This window comes from Morchella sextelata, assembly GCF_020137385.1.
Source record: "Morchella sextelata strain SCLS chromosome Unknown scls_1, whole genome shotgun sequence".
Lineage (NCBI taxonomy): Eukaryota > Fungi > Ascomycota > Pezizomycetes > Pezizales > Morchellaceae > Morchella > Morchella sextelata.
This window is the reverse complement of record NW_025408616.1, coordinates 2,623,805-2,648,713: the sequence shown is the minus strand read 5'-3', so window position 1 is coordinate 2,648,713 and position 24,909 is coordinate 2,623,805. Positions and strand designations below refer to the sequence as shown.

General features: G+C 46.6%; 6 protein-coding genes across 6 annotated transcripts; 3 read left to right on the top strand and 3 right to left on the bottom strand.

The window, feature by feature from the left end:
* Positions 1–1,573: 1,573 nt before the first annotated feature.
* H6S33_000679 (uncharacterized protein) lies at positions 1,574–5,159 on the bottom strand (the record flags this gene model as incomplete). Its single annotated transcript, XM_044832082.1, has 6 exons — positions 1,574–1,668; positions 1,734–1,996; positions 2,073–3,054; positions 3,110–3,608; positions 3,667–4,011; positions 4,077–5,159. The coding sequence occupies 6 exons, from the start codon at positions 5,157–5,159 to the stop codon at positions 1,574–1,576; spliced, it is 3,267 nt and encodes a 1,088-aa protein (XP_044700238.1).
* Positions 5,160–6,338: 1,179 nt separating this feature from the next.
* Positions 6,339–7,115, bottom strand: H6S33_000678 (uncharacterized protein; the record flags this gene model as incomplete). The annotated part of the gene is made up of 1 exon (XM_044832081.1): positions 6,339–7,115. One exon carries the CDS (start codon positions 7,113–7,115, stop codon positions 6,339–6,341), a length of 777 nt encoding a protein of 258 aa, XP_044700237.1.
* A 4,472-nt stretch (positions 7,116–11,587) lies between these two features.
* On the top strand, positions 11,588–12,304 carry H6S33_000677 (uncharacterized protein; the record flags this gene model as incomplete). The annotated part of the gene is made up of 1 exon (XM_044832080.1): positions 11,588–12,304. The coding sequence occupies one exon, from the start codon at positions 11,588–11,590 to the stop codon at positions 12,302–12,304; it is 717 nt and encodes a 238-aa protein (XP_044700236.1).
* Positions 12,305–13,259: 955 nt separating this feature from the next.
* On the top strand, positions 13,260–16,841 carry H6S33_000676 (uncharacterized protein; the record flags this gene model as incomplete). The annotated part of the gene is made up of 9 exons (XM_044832079.1): positions 13,260–13,274; positions 13,329–13,412; positions 13,478–13,792; positions 13,841–15,190; positions 15,246–15,827; positions 15,894–16,295; positions 16,353–16,522; positions 16,578–16,657; positions 16,711–16,841. 9 exons carry the CDS (start codon positions 13,260–13,262, stop codon positions 16,839–16,841), a joined length of 3,129 nt encoding a protein of 1,042 aa, XP_044700235.1.
* A 318-nt stretch (positions 16,842–17,159) lies between these two features.
* Positions 17,160–18,311, bottom strand: H6S33_000675 (uncharacterized protein; the record flags this gene model as incomplete). Its single annotated transcript, XM_044832078.1, has 3 exons — positions 17,160–17,400; positions 17,465–18,135; positions 18,189–18,311. The coding sequence occupies 3 exons, from the start codon at positions 18,309–18,311 to the stop codon at positions 17,160–17,162; spliced, it is 1,035 nt and encodes a 344-aa protein (XP_044700234.1).
* Positions 18,312–19,661: 1,350 nt separating this feature from the next.
* H6S33_000674 (uncharacterized protein) lies at positions 19,662–22,312 on the top strand (the record flags this gene model as incomplete). The annotated part of the gene is made up of 10 exons (XM_044832077.1): positions 19,662–19,735; positions 19,912–20,063; positions 20,119–20,286; positions 20,351–21,026; positions 21,088–21,181; positions 21,244–21,382; positions 21,801–21,834; positions 21,890–21,946; positions 22,005–22,207; positions 22,266–22,312. 10 exons carry the CDS (start codon positions 19,662–19,664, stop codon positions 22,310–22,312), a joined length of 1,644 nt encoding a protein of 547 aa, XP_044700233.1.
* Positions 22,313–24,909: the final 2,597 nt, after the last annotated feature.

The following is a 24,909-nucleotide window of genomic DNA, read 5'->3' as shown; positions in this document are numbered from 1 at the left end:
GTGAAGATAAATTCAGCATAGTGCCAGTCATACAGGCACTAGCTGCGAGCTGGAAACCACTGGACGCTGGTTCAGAAACATTGACTATCAGGTTCAGTAGAGCGTTTTAGAAGTTGGTTGCTGAGTTTAAATATTTAGTTCTTGGCGACCGATTTTTGGTGTGCATGTGGATAGCCCGCCAAGAGCTCAAAAATTGAAAATGTGGGTGTTGCTAAAACGCTCTAAGTTTCCGGCATGATCATGATATGGACACCAACATATAATCCATAGTGAAAATGATCTCCGGAATCCATTACAGTATAGCAACACAAAAGCGGCAACAACTTAACCATATGTGGTAACAACTGCGCTAATATCTCAAACAGCTGGTGCCAAGACGTCGGGCCTGCGTGAACCGCTCGCTAAACCTTATTCTAGCAAGTCCACAGCGCGTAGGCGGTTAGATTTACTGAATGTCACTACGCTAATGCCCGGTTAGTGGGGGCGCGCTTCACGGAGGTCCTTATTGGTCACCAGCCATCACTCAAATGCTCAAAATACATGTATCTTTTCATAAAAGGTCGATTAGAACCGATCCCCTTCGACTAACTAGCCAGTTTTCAATCGACCTCAATCATGGTAGCTCACGGGACCGATTATAGAAATCCACCTATATTGAGTCATTATTGACTGATATCATAATCAATTTGATAGATTGGTCACGACCAGCGGGGTCCAATGAGTATAACTTGTGCTCTAAATAAACAGTGCCTTGATTCAATTCGACTCTACAATCGAATCGGACACAACTATGGCACACATTGGTCCGTTATTGCCCTATAACTGATCCTGGAGACCCTTTTATTTCACAAAGCAAGGCTCAAAAGCCGCGGGGTGCAGCCCCCAAAGAGGTCTCGGGCCTCATACCTTCCAACCCCCAGTCCCACATTAATGATGGGGTAACCTTAAATAGGTAAACTGTTGCATGAAGCTTCTTTACCCTGTTCCGCTCCCACCTACCAGATTGATGGCATCCAGCTCCATAAAGCCGAAAACAGGCCCAGGGATAACATCTCTATCATGTGCGCTTCCCTAAAATTTGTCGAATGAGAAGTCTTATTTCTAGTGTGGATACACCAATCTTATAACCAATGTCCAGCACTATGATGAACTGGCCATTATTCCTATTTATTTTATCCATGTTAATGTACAAAAAACTCTAAAAAAAAAAGATAAAAACCATAAGTAAATCGCTAGCATATTGCTAACAATGCAAGGGAATAAGTCGAGTAAGTAAAAAGTGACCGTAAAGAAAACCCCCAAACACAGGCCGGAGGTAAAGGTACACCTGAAAGCAAAAGAGAAAAAAAAGGAAAAATAACGCGAGAACATTCTGCCCCCCCCCAATCGACGCCGTACGACCCATTGAAAGAAATAAGAGTAACAATCTGAAGCAGAGAAAAAGTGACTACAATAATACCCCAGCGAAAAAATAAATAAAAAAAAAGAAGAAACAAATACCCCAAACCCCATAGCAGCTGTGAATAGCTGTCTACCCCTAAATTAGTAAAACGGCTTTCCTCAAACCATCGAATTAAGATCCTGTAGGCGTGCCTGCGGGTGCAGGCGGGCTCATCCCCAGCTCCGCCCAGGTCCCATTCAGCTTGGGGCATAGTTTTTTGTTTGTACCTGCATCATCCATTAGCATTTGGGTTCGTTGATAACTATAACAAAGGTGACAGATAATCTCTTACGAATATGCCCCGCCTGCCCACAATTCGCACACTTCCTCGTGGTAGCAGTCTTTCCCGGAACCGGCATCATAGTCATCGGGGAGCCAGGTGTTGTGGCCTCCGGCGACATGACATCACCAGTACTAAAGCTCCCCTTCTTGCCCTGCCTTTCCCTCGCCTCTCTCCTTTCCTTATTCCTTTGCAATCTCTGAAGCTCGATCAGCAGCCTCTTTTTATTCCTCTGGTCCTCCTCGTCATTGCCGGTAGGGACGATATTCTCGACTCTACAATGCGGGGTCAGTAACTTTCTTCTTCCTTTGGGTCGTTTTTTTCCTCGTCTGCTTCCGTTTGGGTACATACTGGGTCTTCTCAGCCTCAAGATCCCGCCGCCGCTGGAGATACTGTCGGATCACTTTGGGATCGGTGACTAGCTCGACTTTGTTCTCAAGCTCGCCTTTGTCGTTACGGACGCGGCGGACAATCTTGAGCACCTTATTGCGCTGGTTGGTGGCACTGAAGCGGGAGAACTGACTCATTGTCTCGTCGTCGGGGTTTAGCCATGGGCTTGGGCCGCCGGGGGTGACAACCTGGCTGCGGGGCGTCATTCCTTCTTCGAAGAGGTCGTCGACGTGCTCGTCACGCTGGGCATCCTCGATTTCAAGGTCTGGAGGCTCAGTAGACGATAAACTCCTGTGCTGTGAGCGCCAGATCTGGTCAATTGCTTCCTCATACTGACGCTGCTGACGGGCAACATTGTAGGAGTGCCCGCCGAGCTCCTTGAGGCGGGCTTTGTCCATCTTCTCCTCGACACTCTCGCCGACAGCCTTGAAACCTCCCTTCATGCTGGTCCTGACAAATGAGAATGCCTCACCACGGCCACTGGGGTCGCCTTCACCGTGGAGCTGCAACATTGCTTTACCTTGTGTAGCGTTGATGAAGTTCTTTGTAGAGACCCAGGGGGTGAGCTGGGTCTCGAGACTCATACCGTCTTTATCATCATCTTCTTCATCCTCGACAGTTTTTGCATAACCAGCGTCAGCGAGGTTACGGACGCCGACTTGCATAGCCTCGAGGAGACAGAGGTCCTCAGGCTTGACCATGGAGCGGATAGCGGGCTCGTCAGGGACGATTTCGCCAGGTTTCATTTCCCAGAGACCGCTGCTCTTTTGGTATCCCATGAATTCCTTGATCTTCTGTCTGTTTTGTAGATCATTGTTTTCCGGGAAATGTGCAGATATATCCTTGACTGCAATGGCTTTACCTTCTTTCCGCTTCACAACACGGTAGCAAACCATCTTTAGCCTGTTCTTGGCAGCTGTTGTGACTTTACGGGAGTGTGGACCTGGAACATCAGTGACGGGAAGGAGCTGCCCCACTACATATATGTGGGATTGTGCGGAGGAAGTAGTGGCTCTGATTATCGTGCGTGTTCCGAATGACAAGGAAGTCAGTGCTCTTTGGTGTCTGCTTAAAGATCGGGGCACGACTCATGCGGTTGTACAGCGTCGGAACCGTCTCTCCCGGGTCTACGGTTCCAAAATTCCAGAACGGAGACCTGTCTTGGCTCATTAGTACCTGGGTCTCACCAATATCATATTTTGGTCGTGACTCGTCGTCGGGACCCTTCCGGCGGTAGTAGTTGATGAGACGGCTGCCCATTCCAAAGTTTGACATGACGGTGGGGTATTCCTCCGAGTACTCGAGGAGAATGAAGTTGCAATTGTCCATGAGCGAGATGTCTTTGGTTGTGGCAAGAACCGTTTGAATGTCTTTGCCGCGCCAGGTTTTTTTTTTGCGGCTCTTGATCTTGGAGAAGCGCATTTCCTGATTGACATGGAAATGGAGGCTTGGACGGTGGAAGGAGCGAGCTTCTTTGATGGAGAGCTTGGTTTTGTACTATAGAGCTAATATTAGTAATGATCAAAATGTGGGTTTGAGCAGGGATTTGACTTACATATGGTGATTGTAATCTCAATGCGGGCATGCTGTGCTCGATATTGAGCTGCCCGATAGTGCTTCTGACCTTGTTCTGGTGGTTCTCTTTCAGTAGATCGTAGGCCTCGTCGTTGCTGATATTGTATCTCTGAGTAAGGTCCTTGTTGACCCTTCTCTTGAACTCACCACCAATCTTCCGTGTTCGCCGAATTTCATTGGGCTGACGGATGTCCACCAGAAGATATGGATCATTCAGGTCCAATGTAACCTTTGCCGAGATGGACGTGAGGTTCCCATTAAAAATTGCATCCTCGTCCAGCCACGAGTCCGGTAATTGGTCCAGGAACTGGTCAATCTTAACCCGCTACACAGAAATTCAGTACACGAAACAAAACCCCCCCAACCGGGAGCCAACAGAACACCACAAACCTTCTCCGGCCGGTTCTTCTCATTCCGGATCTCGACCACATCAATTTCCGCATCCTCGTCGTCCAAATCCCGCTTCGGCATCGCCGGCGGCGATGGCGGCGGCGTTGCCAGAATCGCCTCAATCTTGCTGTCCCAATCGTCGCAGGCCAGGACCAGGTCGCGCTCAAACGACGCATCCTTCTTTGCCTCTTCTGGGTCCGGCTTCTCCTCCTCCTCCTCCTCTTCATCATCTGTCTCCATCTCCTCGATCTGCGGTGGTATGACAACGATCCTTGCCCGTCGCTCGTCGTCATCTCGCTCGACATACCCCTTGATGCCCGCCGCGCCCTTGGAGAACATCACGGAGTCGTCGGGCGCCATCTCGAGGTTGATCTTTGTGGGGACGCAGACCTTGGGCGCCTTTGGGAGGACGGTGCTGAGGGTTGCGGGCTTGCTCTTGAAGAGGGAGTTGAAGCTGAGGATCTTGTGGGGCTCAAAGTCGGGGAAGTACTGCTTCACGAGCTCCTGTTCGGTTCGTGTTGACTCCATCATCTCCCCGGGGCTCATCCCAAAGTCGATATCCTTGAAGAGCGCAGCCCCCGCTTTCGCTGCCTCGTCATCGTATAGCTGCCCGGAGGTGCCAGCACCACCGCCGCCGCTGCCGCTGCCACCGTCCGCAACATCGACACTGCCGAAGTCTAGGCTCATGTCCATGTCGAGCTCCCCCCCGCCGCCCCCGCCAGAGTCCTCAAGTGCGTCCATATCACCAAACAGATCATCAAGCTCATCGCCGAGAGCTGCCGGCGGAGCTTCGCCCTCATTCATCAGGTCAAAGAGCTCATCACCCTCTGCATCCTCCTCGGTCAGCTGGGTGTCATTGGCGGCCGTGGTGTGGGCAGAGTTGTTGGCGGGCTCTTCTTCCTCGGGGAGGAGGTCGTCATCGCTGATGTCCTCGTAGTCGACGGCGTCGGCTACCTTGCCGACGGTGTCGCCGAAACTGAAGTCGCCGGGGACGTCACCGGCGAGCGCGTCGCCGTTGAGGATCCCGTTGATGAGCGCGTCGTCGTCGTCGGCGTGCGGGGAGGGGGATTTGGGCGTGGCCATGGTTGTGGGCGCGCGCGTGTGGGGGGTGGTGATGGGTGTGGTGGTTGTGGTGGGTGTGGGAGGTGGAAGTGGTGGGCGTGAGTTGATGGGTGCTGTACTGGGTGCGGGTGCGGGTGTGCTGGGGGGTGCCACAACAAGGAGGTTGCCACAACTTGCAGTGACGAGTGAGCGTGGGTGAGGTAAGTGAGATGATGAGGTATGTGCTTCTTCTTCTGCTTCTTCTGCTTCTGCTTCTACTTCTTTCGCCGCTTCTTCCTCTTCTTCTTCCACTTCTGCTGTGACTTGAGTTATGATTGCATTGCAGTGAGTGAGTATCTGTATGGGGATGGGAGGGAGAGAGAGGATGAACTTAAGCACGAGATGGGCTGTATCGTTGGATGGATGGATGGATTGAATGGGATGATGGAATGGAACGGAGAGAACGGATAGAATGCTGGTGGAGGACTGTGCCTGCTATCGTGCACTCTCCATACTATCTATCTACATGTGCAGGTATGCAAAGACATGGACGCACAGTAGGTGCCATACCAGCCAGACCTGTTCCCCTGCTGCTCCGCTGCAGAACAATGAGGTCCACGCCGAGTGATGTCGCGTGCACCGGTCAACACCGATATTGTCTTGCTTAGCCGCACCATTGCACGCCAAACACCTGCAAGCATTAACATAGCTCTCAATGACGACACGGTGGGTGGAAAACCGACTATGGAGAATTGATGTAGGAATGATTCCGATTCGTCTTTCTTTCCTTCTCTCAGCTTCTTTACATGGCCTCTTTAGCACAATCGAGTTGTCTCCCCCGGATGCATGAACCTACACCTAATCCTTCAATACTATGAGTGCTTCAGAACCCTCTCCCAAAACTAGAACAGACATGACCGTATGGCTAAATTCTATGCAAAAAAATAAGATCTAATCAGTCAGGATCAATAGTATTTCCTATTGATAAGAAGTCTACTACTAATCTAGCTAGTACTACTTACTACTACTACTACCGCTACTAGGATGTAGCAAATACTCAAAAGCTCAGGCTTCATCCGCAGCCAATCAACGACATGCAACATAAACAACATATAAACAAACTCCAATACCGACATGCAAATGCAAATGCAAATGCACCCAAACAGCACAGAAAACAATGGGAATTATAACAAAAAAAAAGAAATAAAAACCACAGTCACACTAAACCTTCACCAACCCCACCTTCACCAACACCTCCAACTCCCCCTCCAAATCCCACCCCATCCACCTCCTCACCCCCGCCCACCTCTTCCGACCCCTCCTCCTCGCCGCCCCCTCACTCAAATCCAGCAACCACAACCTCACCCACCTCTCCCTCACCTCTCTCTCCGCCCTCCTCGCCTCCCTCAGCTCACCCCTCACCCTCTTCCTCAACTCGCCCCCCTCCACACTCCTACACGCACACTCCGTCCCCTCTAGCACCTTCTCCAACTCCATCACCCCCGCCCTTGCCCTCTCCGCCCCCTCCCGCGCCTCCCGTATGTGCGCAACATACCTCACTGGCCGACACCTCGCCATCAGCGCAAACAGCGCATCATTCTCCAGATCCATCTCCGGCGGGAGCGCCAGCTCCCCCAACCGCTCATCGAGCATGGGCGTCGACATCGGGGGCGGGGCGGGGCCGGGGCCGGCAAACGGCCAGGGGGCCAAGTCGAGGGCGTATGCAGACGTGTACAGGAGCGCCAGTATGACTGTCGCGCCGACGAGCTGCGACGCACCAGCGTGCATGAGTGTTGAGCGCACGGTGGGCGTTATGGTGGGCATGTGGGAGGTGCTCGGGGTCAGGGAGAAGTAGGTTCTTTTTTGTGCTTGCGTTTGTGTTTGCAGTCGCGGGTCTACATGTGTGGGTAGTAGTGGGGTTCTTCGGGGGAACTGGAGGAGGGGTTTGGAGAGGCAGCGGCGGCCGGCGAGGGCTCGGAGTATCACGGGGGATTGCATGTGGTAGTACGTATACGTTTATATCGTTTTGGGTTTTTTTGATTAATCGAGTCGACTTATAGGTATTAACTAGGTAGGTAATATTCGAGTTCGATGGATGGATATACTCGAGCCCGGCAGTAGGTAAAGTACAAATAGGGAAGACAGCCTTTGTAAAGGGGAGGGGGGGAACGTATCGCGTTTTATATCATATGCAGGTCTCTCCAAACTAATTTTAAAAAGGTACCAAGCTGAGGCTCTGCTCTGCGCTGCACCCCACTAGCACGCTCCAACAGTCCTACTATTCCCTTATTTAACCGCACAGGAATGCAAGACTGCGGCGCTACTCACGGAAAGAGTCATACCGAAAACTAACCACTGAAGATAGATTTCCTACATGAGGACTAGACAGAGAGGTAAATATGGGTTTGTAATCCTCATCTATAAGCGACTGGGGTTGCTAATGTTTGACAGTAGGCCACTTGACCTGTGAGCATAATCCATCTGGATCCCCATTGCCAGTATTATTGCACTCTGTGGCTGCAAGAATAGACGGACTCTCCGCACCCTAGAAGCACACTACATCATCGCACGCAGCCACCTCCGTGCTGCGGCGGGAGCATAGTTACATCATCCGAAAAAAGAAGAAGTTCCAAAAAAGACCCTCTATTGGGTGGAGAGTTTTTCTCCCCCAAGGCTTTCTTGCGACGACGTGTACCTACGTACCTGCCGCCGAGAAATCCTTTCTTGTGCTAGCCCCGAGTGATGTTGCGTGATGAAACCAGCAGTTGGGTGGCTGGTAGGCAGAGTACTCTAGAGTAACTACAGCGGCAACGCAAACAGACGGATGCGGCGTCAATCTCGGCTAGTTGCAGCTATCGCTGCCATCGTTACCGCTCCGCCAAGGGGAGAGAACTCAACCTCAAGTGTGGCATGGGGCCGCTTGTGTAGTACCTACCGCGATAGCGAAATATTCATTGAGGCCTTCGAATTCTCCACCGCTTAATTCCACTTCAATCGATTAGACAGAGCCAGGATTGAGTATATAGATGATTGCCGTTTAACGTTCTTGCAATTGGTTTAATTATAATATACGTTACCGGTAGTAAATACACAACTGCAATTAAGGTCTCTGGCCGGCCACATATGGACCATTTCTTGCCATCACTAAAGTATACTAGCAGTTTGTGAAACCCTTATGCCTGAAATTCAGAAGAAACCGAATAAATCAACATAAATATACAGTCGACTCTCGTTATAAGGATAGTAATCGGCGGTACCGAATATTGCTATTCTACCCATCCCTCCTCCTTCTCATAGTAATACTCACCTTATAAGGATACATATTTTCGGTCCCGACCGTATCCTTATATCGAGAGCCGACTATGCTCATGACATTAAGAGCTGGTAACTGTTAGCAACAGTCTCTAGCAGGGCGGGAAATGAATCGTTGGATGCTTTTCCCTAATGCCTTTCCTGTCCATACAGATACTTTTCCTTGATATCCTTACTTAATATATACTTTTCCTCATATCCATGGTCATGAGGTCTTACGTTTCTCTTCTCCGCCGAAAGAAGAATTATCTTTTTCATCAAAGCTTTATCCTAAGACCTTCAGGTCTCAAGATTAACGAGCCCTCAAATGAATCTGTGGATAGTGTCATTAAAATATTTCGTACACCAACGGGCTTGTAACACTTGGGGAATGTAATTCGTTTTTTTTCTTTTTTTCTTTCAAAAATGCGCCCTCTGGTATATAATGCAAGCGATACCGACTTGGTGATTCTGGTAACATAGCGCGATGTCCTATTATAGTACATGTACGTGTACTATGAAGTATCCCGAACTTATTCTCGTCAGGATGCACAGTTTCTGGTAAAATTATTGCGAAAGTGGGTTCTCCATGACCCGATAGTCTTATTGATCCTTAAAAAGTTTTTTGCTGCGAGCACAGGCCAACAAATCCACTCTTTTAGCTCTGGCTTTCGCAATAATTCTACTGGAAACTGTAGGCACATAGGCCGAGAAAAACACAATATAGGCACAGGGGAATATCAAGCCAGAGCATTATGGAGAAGTATCAGGAAAAAGCGTCACATTTCCCTGATGAATTAGCTGATATTTTACCCACACAAATTCTTGCAAATGATATCTTTCCTTCACTTACCATTAAGAATCTAGAGAGTTATCAGGGTGGTTCGGATGGAATTGTGGGTGCAAGGATTGTGATATTTTGAACTACAAGTAAGGTTAGTACTGTAAGCTTTATAAGAATTAGATATTTCCTTTGATATATATGATCGAAGTAGAAGGAGAAAGGGTGTATGGCTGAAGGTTGAAGGGGCAACGTCGTTATGAACCTTACTTACAACCCTAACCCACTTGCATTACAACGTACATACATACTGCTGGCCAAAATATTGTGTCACTCGATTTTAACTACATACATTTCCATGTATGCGTAAGTTTATTGCAGACTGATTAAATATTCGGCTCTGGTTGATTCTACTCTACGCAAGTACGGTGCGGTACTGTACCCATCTTAACGCAGATCACGCGGTGGCCATATTAATGTATCTGAAACGCAGGATGGATGAGCGGTCTGTCTCGGAATGATCTATCGAAGCGAAGTTGTGGGGCCGGAAGATAATCAATACGAACCAAAGTTGAATCCTGTATCAAGAATCCTCGCCAGATAAATGAACGGGAGCACTTACGGGTGATGCTGGGTTTCAACGTTTTATTTCTTCCCCTGGCTCGCGAACCTTTCTAAACCCTTTTGAAAGATCTCCGCTTTTTGACGTGTATCAAGTTCCTCTTTCCTCTCATAAGCGCTCGTTGCTTCTGATCTCTGTTCCCTGACGTGTTTTGTCCCAGGGAAATGGGTAGATGCGTACCGGGAAGTGCGCCGTATGATATAGGTAGTCAGATGCATTTCCTCGCGGCTTTTACTCTTCGCCCAGAATTATTCTCACAGCTCAAGACTCGTCAAGTAGCTGATGAAGACGTTGAAGTGGTACTAAACTTATTTTTCCGCGGCCAGGCCGTTTACCTTCACTATACCGCCAGTCGGTTCTTCCTTCACTCCTTATTTTGTTTATTTGACTCTGTTCTTTTATATCTTCTTGTTTCATTTCACTCTTGGACGGGATCCTTGAGGGTGATTTGAACACACTCGACATTACTTCCACCATGGCTACGGACATAATACTAGAGCCTCCTAATTATGGTCACTTGCGACTGGATAATGCTGGAAAGATATACATTGCAGTGTTCGCGCTCTGGACTTTGTTGTTTGGTGTTGGTCTGGTAATCTTTCTTACCCATCGTCACCTTCCGTTCATTCGTTTGAAGAATGTTCCCTTAGTGTGCGCAGCATTGGTTATGCTGCATGTACAATTGAGTTTCGACATTCTTATGTATCCCTCGAACGGTTTCTTGCCCTGCGGTCTTGAGTTTTGGGTAATGAACATATGTCTTCCGTAAGTTGAAATTGACCCTCGATTCTCAAAACTAAATATTAACAATGTATATGTGTTAGGCTTGGAATCGCACTTTTTCAGGCACAGAACATGCAGCTCTTCAGTCTGTTTTGGGGACAAAAGCACCTCGTTTGGCTGCGCTCTAAAGATCTCGGGTCCGCAAACATTTCGAAACATGAGGAAACGTGCCCTCCGAACAATATCCTCCTCCGATACTGGTATAGGTGGCGGGATGTCTGCATCTTAAGAAAAACTTACATAGTTATTGCTATTGGTACTGCTCTACAGGTATATATAGACCCAAAATTAGCAGGATATCCTCCATTAATACATTGTGCTAACTGCATGCAACACTGAAAAGTTCATTGTGGCTTTGACTATTTTTCTTATCTCAAGACGCTTCCATTCAGGATTTGGACTTGTGGGGAAACCAGTTTCTCGCTTTCAATGTAGAGCTGGGTGGGAATGGTATGTATTACATATACTCCACGTCTACTTTCAATACTTCCTGAAGCGCCAGACATAGGCGCAGTTAATCGGGGATGACACTGTTGAGAAGCCATTGTTAACGGGTATATACATGTAGGTTTCACTCAGGTATCTGGCAGGCGGTGTGGACATATGGCTACGGCCCCTTTATCCTCTTCAAGATTAGAAAAATCCAAGATACGCATAGATGGCGGTTACAGACAACTTTGGCCATACTTTTCAGGTTAGTTATTTCTAAATGTTCTAGTTCAAGATCAAGAAGGGATGATTTATCGGATCAGATAGTTTCTTCTTTTTATTGATTCTTGTAACTGTGGTAGTAGTGAGCCATTTTTGATAATCTCTGTTGGTTCGTTCATAGTCTGCCTGCTTTGCCATTGTGGCTTTCGACTTGGTTTATGCCGGATTTCTATATTATGAATTCCCACTGGCCTCCTAATCTATGGTAGGTTTCTTTCCTCCATTTCTGTCAGCCTGATATCTCTGCTTACAAGGGTCAGGTTCGTGCCCGGACTCGGGGCGATGGAATTTGTGATATTGTTTTTTCCAATCGTTGAGATATGGGAGTTTGAGAAGCGTCAGCGGAAAGCACGTGAAGAGCCCGGCCACACAAAATTCAGCAAGTACAGCATAGCAGCATTAGAGCGGGCATTACATCATGACATTGACCGCCTGGAGGAATTTGCTGCGACCAAGGACTTCACTGGGGAAAACATCATTTTTCTCAAGCGCGTTGAGAGCTGGAAAGAGAGGTGGAGGTTGTCGGATATCGAAGCCGGTAGCGGGGAGTTGACACCACCGGTTCTTCGCTCACTCTACGATACTGCTGAGCATATATTCAACGCTCTTATTCACAGAGAATCCTCTGCTTTTCCGTTGAACATTGAAGAAGATGTCTACCTTCCCTTGAGTAGAGTTTTCGGTGAATCTGACTATAGATCTCAGAGATGTCTCTCCATACACAAGTTCCCTTCAGTTTCAAAGGCAATAGCCCCGTTTGCAGACGAGATTCTCACAAACGCAAGAAAAACGCCTGAAAACAGGGGATTTCGGGAAATCCAAGGCTCACGAGAGCCCGAGAAGCTCGAATACAATGATGAGAGACCGCCAACACCCCCACGGAAAAATTCAGTCCTAATCGTACCGCCCGAGCCACCAATGAGTTTTGATATCCGTGTCTTTGATAGAGCGGAGATCGCAGTTAAGCAAATGGTTTTGACAAATACTTGGATTCGGTAGGGTTTCCTATTAGTAAAAAGAAACATTGATAATATGCTAATGTCCTCGGTGGTATGATCATATAGTTATGTAGATTCGTTACCTCCCTCTGAGCGTTCTTTGATAGGCGTGGGACCTACGATTTCACCTCCGATAAGCTGGAGATGGAAAAATTATTTCTGGAAAAAGGATTCGGAAGGACTATAACTACATGTATATTAGTGCTAGCTAGTTATTAGAGATATGAAGTCATGCCACGTTTATTTCATTCTTCATATACCGCAATCACGGATCCGGAGTTTATCTCATTATTGTATTAGACATCTCACTTATAGCAGCGCTGGAAATACATCTATCCTCTATTATAACGAGAAAATATGGGTAGAACATACACATTCTGTAGATGGGGCAAACCTAAATTTCTGAGTTCGGTTGACGTGGTACATGTGTGCAGACCTATGATTCATGATTTATCACTCGAACATCTTATTCCTTGGCGTTTCCATGTCGACATCACGTGATGTCAGACTATGTGCAATAAACACTCCGTGCTTGTACCTACGCCTGCGCTGCATGTACCAGCAAAGACCAATTGCAAAAGATGGCTATTACATGACATATATCCTATTTGAGTACAGAGTGCGCGTGCCTACAAGGAAATTCTTACAAAGTACATGTGAATAACAGAGCATAATACCGTAAAGATGCATACCGCTATGTCATAGTAGTATTATAATACAGGTTTGCTATCTAAGATGATTTACCTTCTCTCATAATATTACAGTATCTTGTATCACTGCCTGTAATTGTTGGAAGCCCTTACAAAACATTGACCTTTACAGACCGTAACCTACTAATTCTGACCAGGGTCCTGCCAACATGCAGCGCCAAGATCTGAGGCTCGGTAGCTCCTCAACGTCACGGCTCCAGATCTCAAGCTCAACAATCGATACCGCGACCATCACAGGCTCCTGCCATGGCATTGACTTCGGTATACTATTTCTTGCTTGTAAAAGCTCCAACTGTTGCTAACCCGTACACGTAGTGGAAATCCTTCAACTTCTTTACCGTCACCCCCGTTAAGGCACCTGACGAAGTCGACAAAACACCTTCACGACCACTCTTTGAGGTCCGATCTCTCCCAACAAGCTTTATCCAGCTATCACAAGCCTCTCTGAATCTAACATTTAGTAGGGTACAGACATAACTGCTATAGCTTCTGGTTCCGATAGTATATTTATCGGCACTTCCACAGGCCATGTCCACGTCTGTAACTCCACCTTCAAGATTGTTCGCTCTTTTCATACACATGAAAACGATTATGACCACTCGGGGAGTATCAGACATATCAAACAAGTGGAAGGGACGGCTCTTTTGGTTACAGTGAGCGAAGATCTAAGCAATGAGCCTGTTTTAAAGGTGTGGGCGTTGGACAAACCCGAAAAGAAGACAGGGTTTCCAAGATGTCAGACAACCGTGACCATCAACAACGGGAGGAGGCAATTTCCTGTTAGTTTTCAAACCATTTTTATGATAAAAGTATGCTAACCCGAGCAGATCTCTGCTTTTGCTACAACCTCTTCACTATCGCTTGTCGCCGTTGGGTTTGCTAATGGATCGATCACTCTGATCCGCGGAGACCTAATTCATGATCGTGGGACAAAGCAAAGAATGATCTTCGAGTCCGAGGAACCAATTACCAACTTATGCTTTTCACCTCCTGTTACTTCACCAACTGCGGCACCTCACCCTGGATATAACCCGTATAGATATCATCCGGCGGCTGACGGCGGCGACACACTCTATGTTTCCACAATAGGCCGGGTTTTGACGTTGATTACGGCTGGAAAAGGTACAGGTCAGCCTGCTAGGGTACTGGAATCTCAGGGATGTGGTCCTGGATGCATGACCCCTGCGATTGACTTCTCCTCCGGCGATAGAGGGCTTTCTGGAGAAGGTAACGACATAGTTATTGCTAGAGATGATGCTATTTACTTCTATGGCCCTAATGGTCGCGGAGCTTGCTATGCTTATGAAGGTCCAAAGGAAATGGTGAATGTATTCAAGAACTACATCTCGCTTGTTTCACCACCAGCCTCACAGCCGTCAACGGCAGCTCGAACGGGGGGCGTTTCTAATACTTTGAAAAGACTCGTGGGAAGAGGCGTTCCAGTAGCGGCGGACGACCCTTTTGACGTCACAAAGTTTACACTCTTGGATACGGAGTTGAAATTTGTGGCACATTCTGAACGATTAGTTTCTAGTGTTCGGAACGTTTTTAATTCGTGGGGCGACTTATTCGTTTTGACTTTTGATGGGAAACTGTATCGATACCACGAGGTTAGCTTGCAAGACAAGCTGGATATCCTTTATGCTAGAAACTTATATATCCTCGCTATCAACCTTGCACAAAAAGCCGGAGTTGGGGAGCCGAAGTTACGGGCAATCTATAGAAAGTATGCAGATTACCTGTACGGGAAGGGAGACTGGGATGGGTCAATGCAATGGTACATCAAGGCCCTTGGCCCCTCAAACGAAGAGGGAATAAGCACAGTCATCCGCAAATTCCTCGATACGCAAAGGATACACAATTTGATCGAATATCTCGAAGAGCTCCATATGCACAAGATCGCGACATCTGACCATACAACACTCTTATTGAACTGCTATGCCAAACTAAAGGATATAGACAAGCTAGAGAGATTTATCAAGCAAACTTCAGGCGAGGGGTTAATGTTTGATGTTGATACAGCAATTGCAATGTGCAGACAAGCGGGTTATTACGAACAAGCCGTGTACCTAGCGGAAAAGCAGGGTGATCACGAAGTTGTCGTTGGAGTTATGGTAGAGAACTTGAATAGGGTCTCAGAAGCACTGTCATACATCCAAGGATTGGACCCCGAGATGGTACACCCAATTCTCCCTTACTAATCAAACTTGTACGGTGCTGATTGATTCCCAGGCATATGCGAGCCTAATGAAGTACGCACGAACTTTTCTAAAAGAGACACCAGAACGTACAACAGATTTCTTTGTGGAATACTATACCGGAAGGTACTTTCCAGGAAACAAAATCACGTCAGAAATTCAAACGCAGAATGGTAAACACGAATCGGGGATACAAGGCTACCTCAATGCTACTTTATTACAACAATTGCCCTATATGGGTGGAGGTGTGGGAAGTACGGCAACTAATACGCCCACAAATGTAGCCAACCCGGGGCCATCTCCTAAGAACGTTCCAGAATCTACGAGTAGCGAAGGGACAACAGTACCACTTTTATTACCAAAAGCCTATAACATACCGAAACCCCGGACGGCATTTTCTTCGTTTGTGGAACATCCAAAGGAGTTTGTTCTGTTTTTGGAGAGGGTTCTTGAGAATGTAGAAACAGGAGGTTATGGAATAATGAACGAAGGTGACCGAACAGATATATATACTACACTTTTTGAAATATATTTGCAGAGGGCAAACGAGGAAGAGAAGAAAGAAGAGAAAGAAAAATGGGAGGCCAAGGCAAAGAAGATTATTGAAAGTAAAGAGGTCAGTCTTTAATTACCACCTTATAGGGTTTGGTGCAGGTCATTGTTCACTAACGGTCATCGCAAGACATTGATTGATACCTCCAACGTCCTTCTAATCTCCCATTTATCGGACTTTCGCGATGGAACTGTGCTAGTCCGTGAAAAACAAGGCCTGCGATTTGATATATTCAGATCCTGTTGCTCGGCCGGAGACACGGCTGGTGCTGTTCGCGCGCTCAAGAAATATGGTGCCGAAGAGCCTCAACTGTATCTTGCCGCATTATCGTATTTTACCAGCAGCCCTAAAGTTCTCGGAGAAGTCGGCGAAGCTGAACTACAGAGAGTGTTGAAAGTCATTGATGAGCAGGGCTTGATGAAACCTCTGGAAGTTGTGCAAACATTGAGTACAAATGCGGTTGCTACAGTTGGTATGGTGAAACGGTATCTAGGAGATACTATTGAGCGGGAGAGGAGGGAGATCCAAAGCGTGAGAAGTCCTCTCACTAGAATCCCTTATTGAGCTATTACTGATTTATTTTACTAGAACCGGAAAATGATCGAAACTTACAAGGTGGAAACAGAAAAAAAGAAAGCAGAAATTGAAGACTTGGGCACAAAACCTAGCGTATTTCAAGCACAGCGGTGCCAAGCCTGCAATTTACAGTTGGATCTTCCTACTGTACACTTTTTGTGCAAGCATTCCTTCCATCAAAGGTTTGCTCGGTCCTTACTCTCAAAGTTGAGATATCATTTACTAAAAACAATACAGATGCCTCAATCAAGTTGATGACAATGTGGAATGCTTGACATGTGCTTCTTCAAATCAGACCATTCGGACACTTCGCAAAGGTAAAATCAATCTTAGTGATCCCTTTCCTGGCCAATACTGATTTCGAATGCAGCCCAAGACGAAACGTCGGACAGACACGACTATTTCAAGATGTCACTGCAAGAGTCTCGGGATAAATTTGGCACCATCAGTGACTTTTTCGGCAGAGGCGTTATGGCTGTGCCCCCTGTTATCCCAAACTAACACTAATTCAGGATGGTGTCTTGGTGTCAATGTTGGTAATGACCTGAATGATTGTTATGTCAGTGCGTTGATTTATTACTTTCCAGCTTATTTTACGAATTATATATTTTTTTCTCATTGTAACGTAGTCTCCATGATTCTCGGACGACTTGGTGTACCAGTCCTGCTGGCTCATCTAATAACTATTATCGATTACCTAGGCTCAGAGCTCAATCTTTGGAATTCAAAATGTGCATCTTCCACTCTCTACCCCGGATAGCTAAAAACAAACGCCATAGCTCAATGTCCCAATTTAAGAAAGAGATTAGGAATAGCGATTCAGATAAACCAGTCCCACACAAAGACAACACCAGAGAAGACTACGGCTCCCCAGAAAGCTGTTCTGGCAATTGTGATTTTCTCACCAGCCTTTTTGAGCTCTTTATTACCGCGCTCGACGTTCTCGGTTGTTTGCATCGCATCTTGAACTAGATTATCGATATAGGCGTTCTGGGTCGCCAGGTTCGTAGCTAGCTGTGTCTGGAGTGAAGAAATCTCAATGAGAGATTTTTCGGCAGTTCTATAGACATATAAGCAATAGTTGCTAGGATTATGATTTTTTCTTACGTAGATTTTGTACATACCTAACTTGGTCCAATGCATCCTCGTAGTGTTTGATTAATTCGTCATTCTCTTTCTCAAAAAGCTGCAGTTGCTCTGGTGTGAGTTGCGCCTCAATGCTTTTTTTCTCCTCTTCTTCCATTATCGCAGCATTTCTTCCTCCACCTAAATTCGAAGTTGACCCGAAATTTGATGCGAGCTGTTGTGGAGGTGCCTTATTAAGCATACTCTTGCCCTTCTCAACCTGCCGCTGTAACCTAATCTCCTGCTGTCCCCGCTGAATCTCACTCGCTTTCGCCAGCTTCGTCTTCAAAAACCATAGTACCCCTTCTCTATGTTGCTTGAGTGCCTCCAGTTTCCCTTCTTCATGCTTTTGCTCAACACTCTCATCACGGAACAGTCCTCGAAGACCAGTTGTGAAACGGCGCCGTAACAGCGCATCCGCAGTTTGAGCGCGGAGTGTTTCAGTCGATTCCAGTCGGTCGATAAGAGTCAAGAGCTCCTGAACCACACGTTTTGTTTCCGCATCGATTGAATCGCGCTGGGCATCCGTAAGTGTATTGGCACTATTACTGGATATGGATGATGTGGAGATGGTGCGTGGAAGATTTGGACGAGCAGCTGCTGTGGCGGTAGAAAGATATGACTGCCGTATAGAGAGGAGGTAGGTCCTCAGCGAGGATATATGTGATTCCTGGTTTCCAATCGGTCAGCGAGATGATAGAGCTAGGGCTATAGGTAAGTTACGATTCGAAAAGCTTCCTTAAGGAATTCATCGGTTGGGGGGGTAGGCTTCCGAGATGTTGAGATAAGAGCTACTGCCGGATGCTTTGAGAGACACTCATTGAAGATGGGAGTTATATCAGTCATGATTAATGATTGTATATGAGGGAAACGGAGAAATGTCAAGTTGGCTACGTTGCAATAAACATAAACTTGCGTCAACTAGCAATCGGCCTATGAGGCTCTACTACCTACATAATTACATGCAATAAAAGCTTGGCTGGTATTAGCGCAACTAAAGAACCTTGAGCATTCACATCAGACTTTAAATAATTATTTCTTAATATGGTAAGGTACAGTGTTGGTTCTATCACAGTCACTTACTTTTCTTTTTAGTTGTTTATGTTACCTACATGTAGGTACATGTATGTAGAGTACATGCTCTAGTAAGTACATACTCTATGTACATGTACTTATGTACCTACATGTACATGTACTCTATAAGTAGAAAGGAGTGTCAAACTCACAAAGGTGATCCTAATCTATCTCATGAGAAAGCAATAAGATAAACCTACTTGTACATAACCTCCGCAAACTGAAAGTACATGTAGTAGATCTTACGTTTCCCGGCTGTCAACTTTTGCAGTGCAGTACCAAAATGAGTACATGTATGTACTATACTACATCTGACAGAACGACATGAGAAAATTGATACAGTTCCATACATGTATTTTCCATGATTCTAAATTTTAATCTGACAATTTAGCAATTTTAAATCCGAAATCGCATTTTTTGAAGTATATGTACTCATAAAGAGTAAGGTACACATACTACATGTATATACAGAGCTGTCGAAACTGCCTTTATCCCAGTGTTCGTACTCAAATACGTACATGTACCAAGTAGATAATTTATATAATCTACGTAGAAGTGTATCTGCGTTAACGCGTCTTAAAGCTGGATCTTTATTCTAGAATATTCATGTCTTCTTTCACTTCTCATCAAATTGAGTTTTCACACAGCCTCGCAAGCTTGGAAGTATGGTGGCAAAACCATCGAGTCAACGTGATGACACTAGAACTAGTGGTTGCCGTTAGATTTCTTCCCTGCACTGTTTTTCACGATTCAATTCAGGTCTAGATGTCTTGGCAGAGAAATCGAACGCCAGCGCGCGAAAAGAGAAAAGAGGCAGGGTTACTCAGCAACCTACTTGGCGCAGAGATTTTTCATACAAGGTCCACCGCGCTTCCTTTTTATTCTTCGTTCACAACATCCCCTTTCTCCCTCTTTCATCAACCTCCCAACCTCACTCCTTTGCTCTTATCGAACGTTCACGCGTCGGATTAGCAATATACACCATCACTCTACGAGTGTCATATCTTTCTCTTCACACGAAAGATCATAATACATAAAAGCCTACTACTCGCCGCATTCCTGTGATCGGTTAGGATATTCTCAACCTTTGAACAAACCTCAGACACTTCGACACAGCAAATCATGTCGTACGATGCTTACAGAGGCAGCGCTGGAGGCGGAGGCGGTTACGGAGGTGGACATGGTGGATCAAATGGGTATAACAATTCTTACTCCTCTTACCCTTCTTACTCCAACGGGTGAGTTGTGCCCTTAACACAGGCCTCTGTCACGAAGTTTATTTTCGAGTTTCTGGAGGCCTTTTGCTATTGGCTTCAAGAAATGAACCCTAGTTATTAGTATATCATTGAACACCATGCTAACGTAAATATAGAGGTGGTGGTTACGGTGGCTCTCGTGGAGGAGGTGGTGGATATGGAGGTGGCGGAGGCGGGTATTCTGGTGGTGGAGGCGGTGGATACGGCGGTGGAGCCGGTGGAGACCGAATGAGCAACCTTGGAGCAGGGCTCAAGACCCAATCATGGGGTGAGTACTATTTTCAGATTTCTTGACGGAGAAATAACTAACAGCGTCCTGATAGATCCATCAACTTTGCCCAAATTCGAAAAATCTTTCTACAAGGAAGATCCTGCGGTTACTGCACGCACTGGCGCAGAAATCGAAGCCTTCAGAGCTGAAAAGCAGATGCGCGTTCAAGGGCGTGATGTCCCTAAACCCGTTATAACTTTTGATGAGGCTGGATTCCCCAGTACGTATTACTCTAGCAGGCTGAATAAGTATAAAAGAAAAAGTACTGACAAGTGTTATTTTAGGCTATGTCATGAACGAGGTCAAAGCTCAAGGATTTTCAGCACCTACCGCTATCCAATCGCAGGGTTGGCCAATGGCACTTTCAGGGCGCGATGTTGTCGGTATTGCCGAAACCGGTTCCGGTAAAACTTTGACTTACTGTCTCCCTGCTATCGTTCACATCAACGCTCAGCCGCTCCTTGCTCCTGGTGATGGTCCCATCGTTCTTGTTCTGGCCCCAACTCGCGAGTTGGCTGTTCAGATTCAGCAAGAAGTCGCCAAGTTCGGAAAATCTTCCCGTATTCGAAACACTTGTGTTTATGGAGGTGTTCCCAAAGGGCCCCAGGTCCGAGATCTCGCCCGTGGAGTCGAAGTCTTGATCGCCACACCTGGACGTTTGATTGATATGTTGGAGAGTGGCAAAACTAACCTCCGTCGCGTTACCTACTTGGTACTTGACGAGGCCGATCGCATGCTTGACATGGGTTTCGAGCCCCAAATCCGTAAGATCCTTAGCCAAATTCGTCCGGATCGTCAAACTTGCATGTGGTCTGCAACTTGGCCCAAGGAAGTCCGCCAACTCGCATCCGACTTCCAGAACGATTTCATTCAAGTCAACATTGGTTCTCTTGAGCTTTCGGCCAATCACAACATCCAGCAGATTGTAGAAATTATGATGGATTACGACAAGCGTGATAGGTGAGAAGCCTCTTTATCCAAGGACAATAGGAAGATTGCTAATATATTGTGAAATCGTTAGACTCATTAAACACCTCGAGAAAGTCATGGACGATAAGAACAGTAAATGTCTTATCTTCACTGGTACTAAGCGCACAGCAGACGAGATCACCAGGGTTTGTTATACTTCTTAAATATGAGACAAAACTTATGAAAATCGATATTAACGGCGTCATAGTTCCTTCGACAAGATGGATGGCCCTGCTTGGCTATTCATGGTGATAAACAGCAGAATGAGCGTGATTGGGTTTTGAACGAGTTCAAGACTGGAAAAAGCCCTATTATGGTTGCTACTGACGTGGCTAGTCGTGGCATTGGTATGATTATAACAAACATCCTCCCCTTCTTTCTGCCTCCCCTCTTGCGTGCTTGCGAACAGATGCTCTTTTCTCAACGCTTCGCCGGACCTACTCGTATATCTTGCCTATATTCTGGCGTCTGTTGGTTTTCACCTATGAGAACTTTGATCTCGGGGTGCAGCAATTTTGGAATCTCATGAAAGTCTTCATTACACCGCTCATTGAAATTGGGTGAAGGTAATGTTGTCTGGGCTATTAGTTGCTGCGCTTTTCCCGAGGTTTAGACAGTACGCCGCAGGAGCTTGCATAGTTGCAATGATGAACAAGATACCGAGGGCCGTGATATTGAGTGAGACGCAGAATGGCGCGTCACGCAAACCAAAAGGGTTCTGGTAAAGTGTTAAGATATGTGTTGGATGCTAACTTTTGTTCAAAGATGTTCGTAACATCACGCACGTTATTAACTTTGAGTAAGTTTTTTCTCACTACGTGTTTGAAGACTATAATCACTAACAATTGTAATAGTTACCCCAATAACTCAGAAGATTATGTTCATCGTATTGGTAGAACTGGTCGTGGAGGGTAAGTCAAGAATTCAGAAATCTCGTCTATCAATAGAACAGCACTAATTTTTAAACAGTGCCAAGGGAACTGCTATTACTTTCTTCACTACAAATGATGCCAAGCAGGCTAAGGATCTTCTCACTGTCTTGAGGGAAGCTAAGCAGCAGATCCCTCCAGAGCTCGCTGATATGGCTCGCTCAGGTGGTTTCGGCGGCGGCGGGCGCTATGGTGCCTCCAGGGGCCGTGGCGGCCCCCGCGGCGGCGGCGGTAGAAATGATGGTAAGCTTTGCCACTAAATAGCCGTACGCTACTAGCCCGGTTACTAACTCTTATGCAGGGTCCTCATCGTCTAACAGTGCGCCCTTGGGTCGCAGCCGTTTCTAATCCATAGTTTCCAGCATAATAATTTTTCGGCAGGCCTAGATTTCTTCGCTTGGGGGTTCTTATTCTTTTTTTTTTTTTCCATAGATTGGTTTGCTCACATAAAAGGGGTTTCGTTTCAATCGTTCACTTGATATTCAATAACGTTCACTATCGACATGTTTTGAAAACTGTTTGGCATTATGACCATTCAGAGAACGATGCAAGATTCAATTGATGACAAAATGTGATTTGGGGGGGGCGATGAAAACTATAGTTACTTTTCTTATTGCACTCAGTAGTAATAAATTCAGACCTGCCAAAAAAATATGGCCTATGTGCGTTACTTGTACCTTGCGTCCAATAATAGCCACAGTACATTATAATTTGTAAAGCTTCATAGGTATTCATTACCATCCAGACCCCAGCCAGTTTGGATTGCTCTCTGTAATAATTTGATCCGTACATATAAATACATGTAGTTGTAGTCCTGATACGATCATTGTCTCGGTGCTCGAAGGCCGAAATTGGACTGTTCTCTTTGTCCTGGCAGCATCCGCCGAACTAGGATACCCTTTACGGCCCATTTGCCTGAAGCTTCTCCTCGACACCCCCGTTCCAAGATTTTGTTTCAGAGGACGGAGCGGAAAAACTTGAGCCTGAGTCTTGAGCAGCAGGGTGGGTCTCGCCACATCCAGGTGAGGGGAATAGTTTTTATTCGGGAATGCGGTTTGCTTATGGGAATCCCGAGGCAAAGGCTGAAGTGGGCAATGAGGTCACTTTCGTGCGTAACCACGTCGAATATGATACATGTGGTTTCCGAAGGTGCAGGACGCATAGAACGCCGACATCGCACACATCGCACACCTCACAATTCGAAGGACGAGACGAACACCCCCTCAGGTAAGGAGGAACCATACAACACACGATGGCACAGTGCATCCTTTCCCTCCCATTTCTATTTTATTGAATATTTATTTTACTTTTCATATCCTATCAATTGATAGTCAGGGGGAAGGGATGGAAGAACGGGTATGATGTAACAACTAGCTTGATGTATCGAAGCATGCCAGGATTGAGACGATCAATTGGTACAATTTCTTCGGGGATGATATCGGTGGCTATACTTACCTAATATTTTGAATTTGTCTGGATGAGGCGTACCTACTCCTCACGCAAGAATTGCAAGAACCACATGCCGGACATTTCTTGCTCCATGAACTCGCAGACAATATGATGGAGACTCATGATCAGCATGAAAGGGATGAGAACTTGCAATAATTAATTACAACCACAGCAACAGCAGCAGAAGTAGCACTGCTTCTGACTATCGCCAAGAGGCATGAAGCAATCGATCGGGCATATTTATTCAAGTTGCATTCATCCAATTAATGGTTAATCGTGTTGGTGGGGTAGACGGATGTATCCTGGGGGCCTGTATTCCGGTCAAAAAATCATTGAAACTTTATTTTGCCGCTATGCCGGCAAAGTGCCTGATACGGAGTAGCTCTAAGCGGCAAGCCGCCAACAAAGGGTCCAGAAAAAAACCTCCGCCGGCGTTGATTGACATTCGGCCAGACCCTGAACTTTACTTTGCCTTTACTTCTATGTATGTACATAAACCGGGCTCAACTGGGGCTCAAAGCTACATGTATGGTTGAGAGCCACGAGGTTTCTAAGGATGCTGGTTGAGACCTTAATTCAACGATCCTCAATTGACGCGAGAAAGTCTAGAATACATGTAGATTAGGATGCTGTATGTCTGGTCTAAATCACCATACACGTGCGCGAACACACAGACAGAGGTAGGCAGGACGACAGGATATCCTGCACACCTCACTCATCATACAGGAATTGCGCCCCGTGCGGATGCTTGTATGTACTGTATCTTCTCTCTACCCCCTCCTCTCTCTCTCCATTTCTCTCTCTATCACCCCCCCATGACTCCACGGTGTCATACTCGGCCCAGATAATCGGCAATCAGACCGGCCTGGCCGGACTCTTCTTTCTTTGGGTGTTCCCTGAATAGGGCCACACCCTTCCGACCCGCGTGGATGGCTGTCTGTCTGTCTGCCTGTCTGGGTGGATGGCGTTGATTTGCGCTCGCTCGCTCAGCACACGGACAGAAGTGTGGCTTGACTGCTGCTTCTGTTCTTCCTTTTTCTCTTCTTTCCTATCCATTTTTTTATTTTCTTTTTATCCCCACTTTTCCCATGGGACGATACCTCTAGCCGCCCATCAGGTTTGGTTAGAACTTAGCAGAGAACAGCCAATGGATCGATTTTTGAATTCTACGAATCGGGCTATCGCCGCGTAACGCAATCAAAACCCAGCATTCCTTCCCAGCCACCCATCATCCATCACCACCACCAGTGCACCACCACCGCAACCTCCACCCCTCAGGGCTGCTGGCTGCCCCCCCCCCCCCCCCCCGCTTTTGCGTTGAAACGAACAATGCCATCTTCCTAGGGACAGCAACCTACCTACTGCGAACCCTCACCACCCCCCCCTTCCCTTCCAATCGTAAATTCATGGTCGCCCAGGAAATGGATACCTAGATGCAAGCACGCAGGTAACGCCTTGTGGAATGTTCAATGGAATGTTTCGACTCAAAGTGCCAT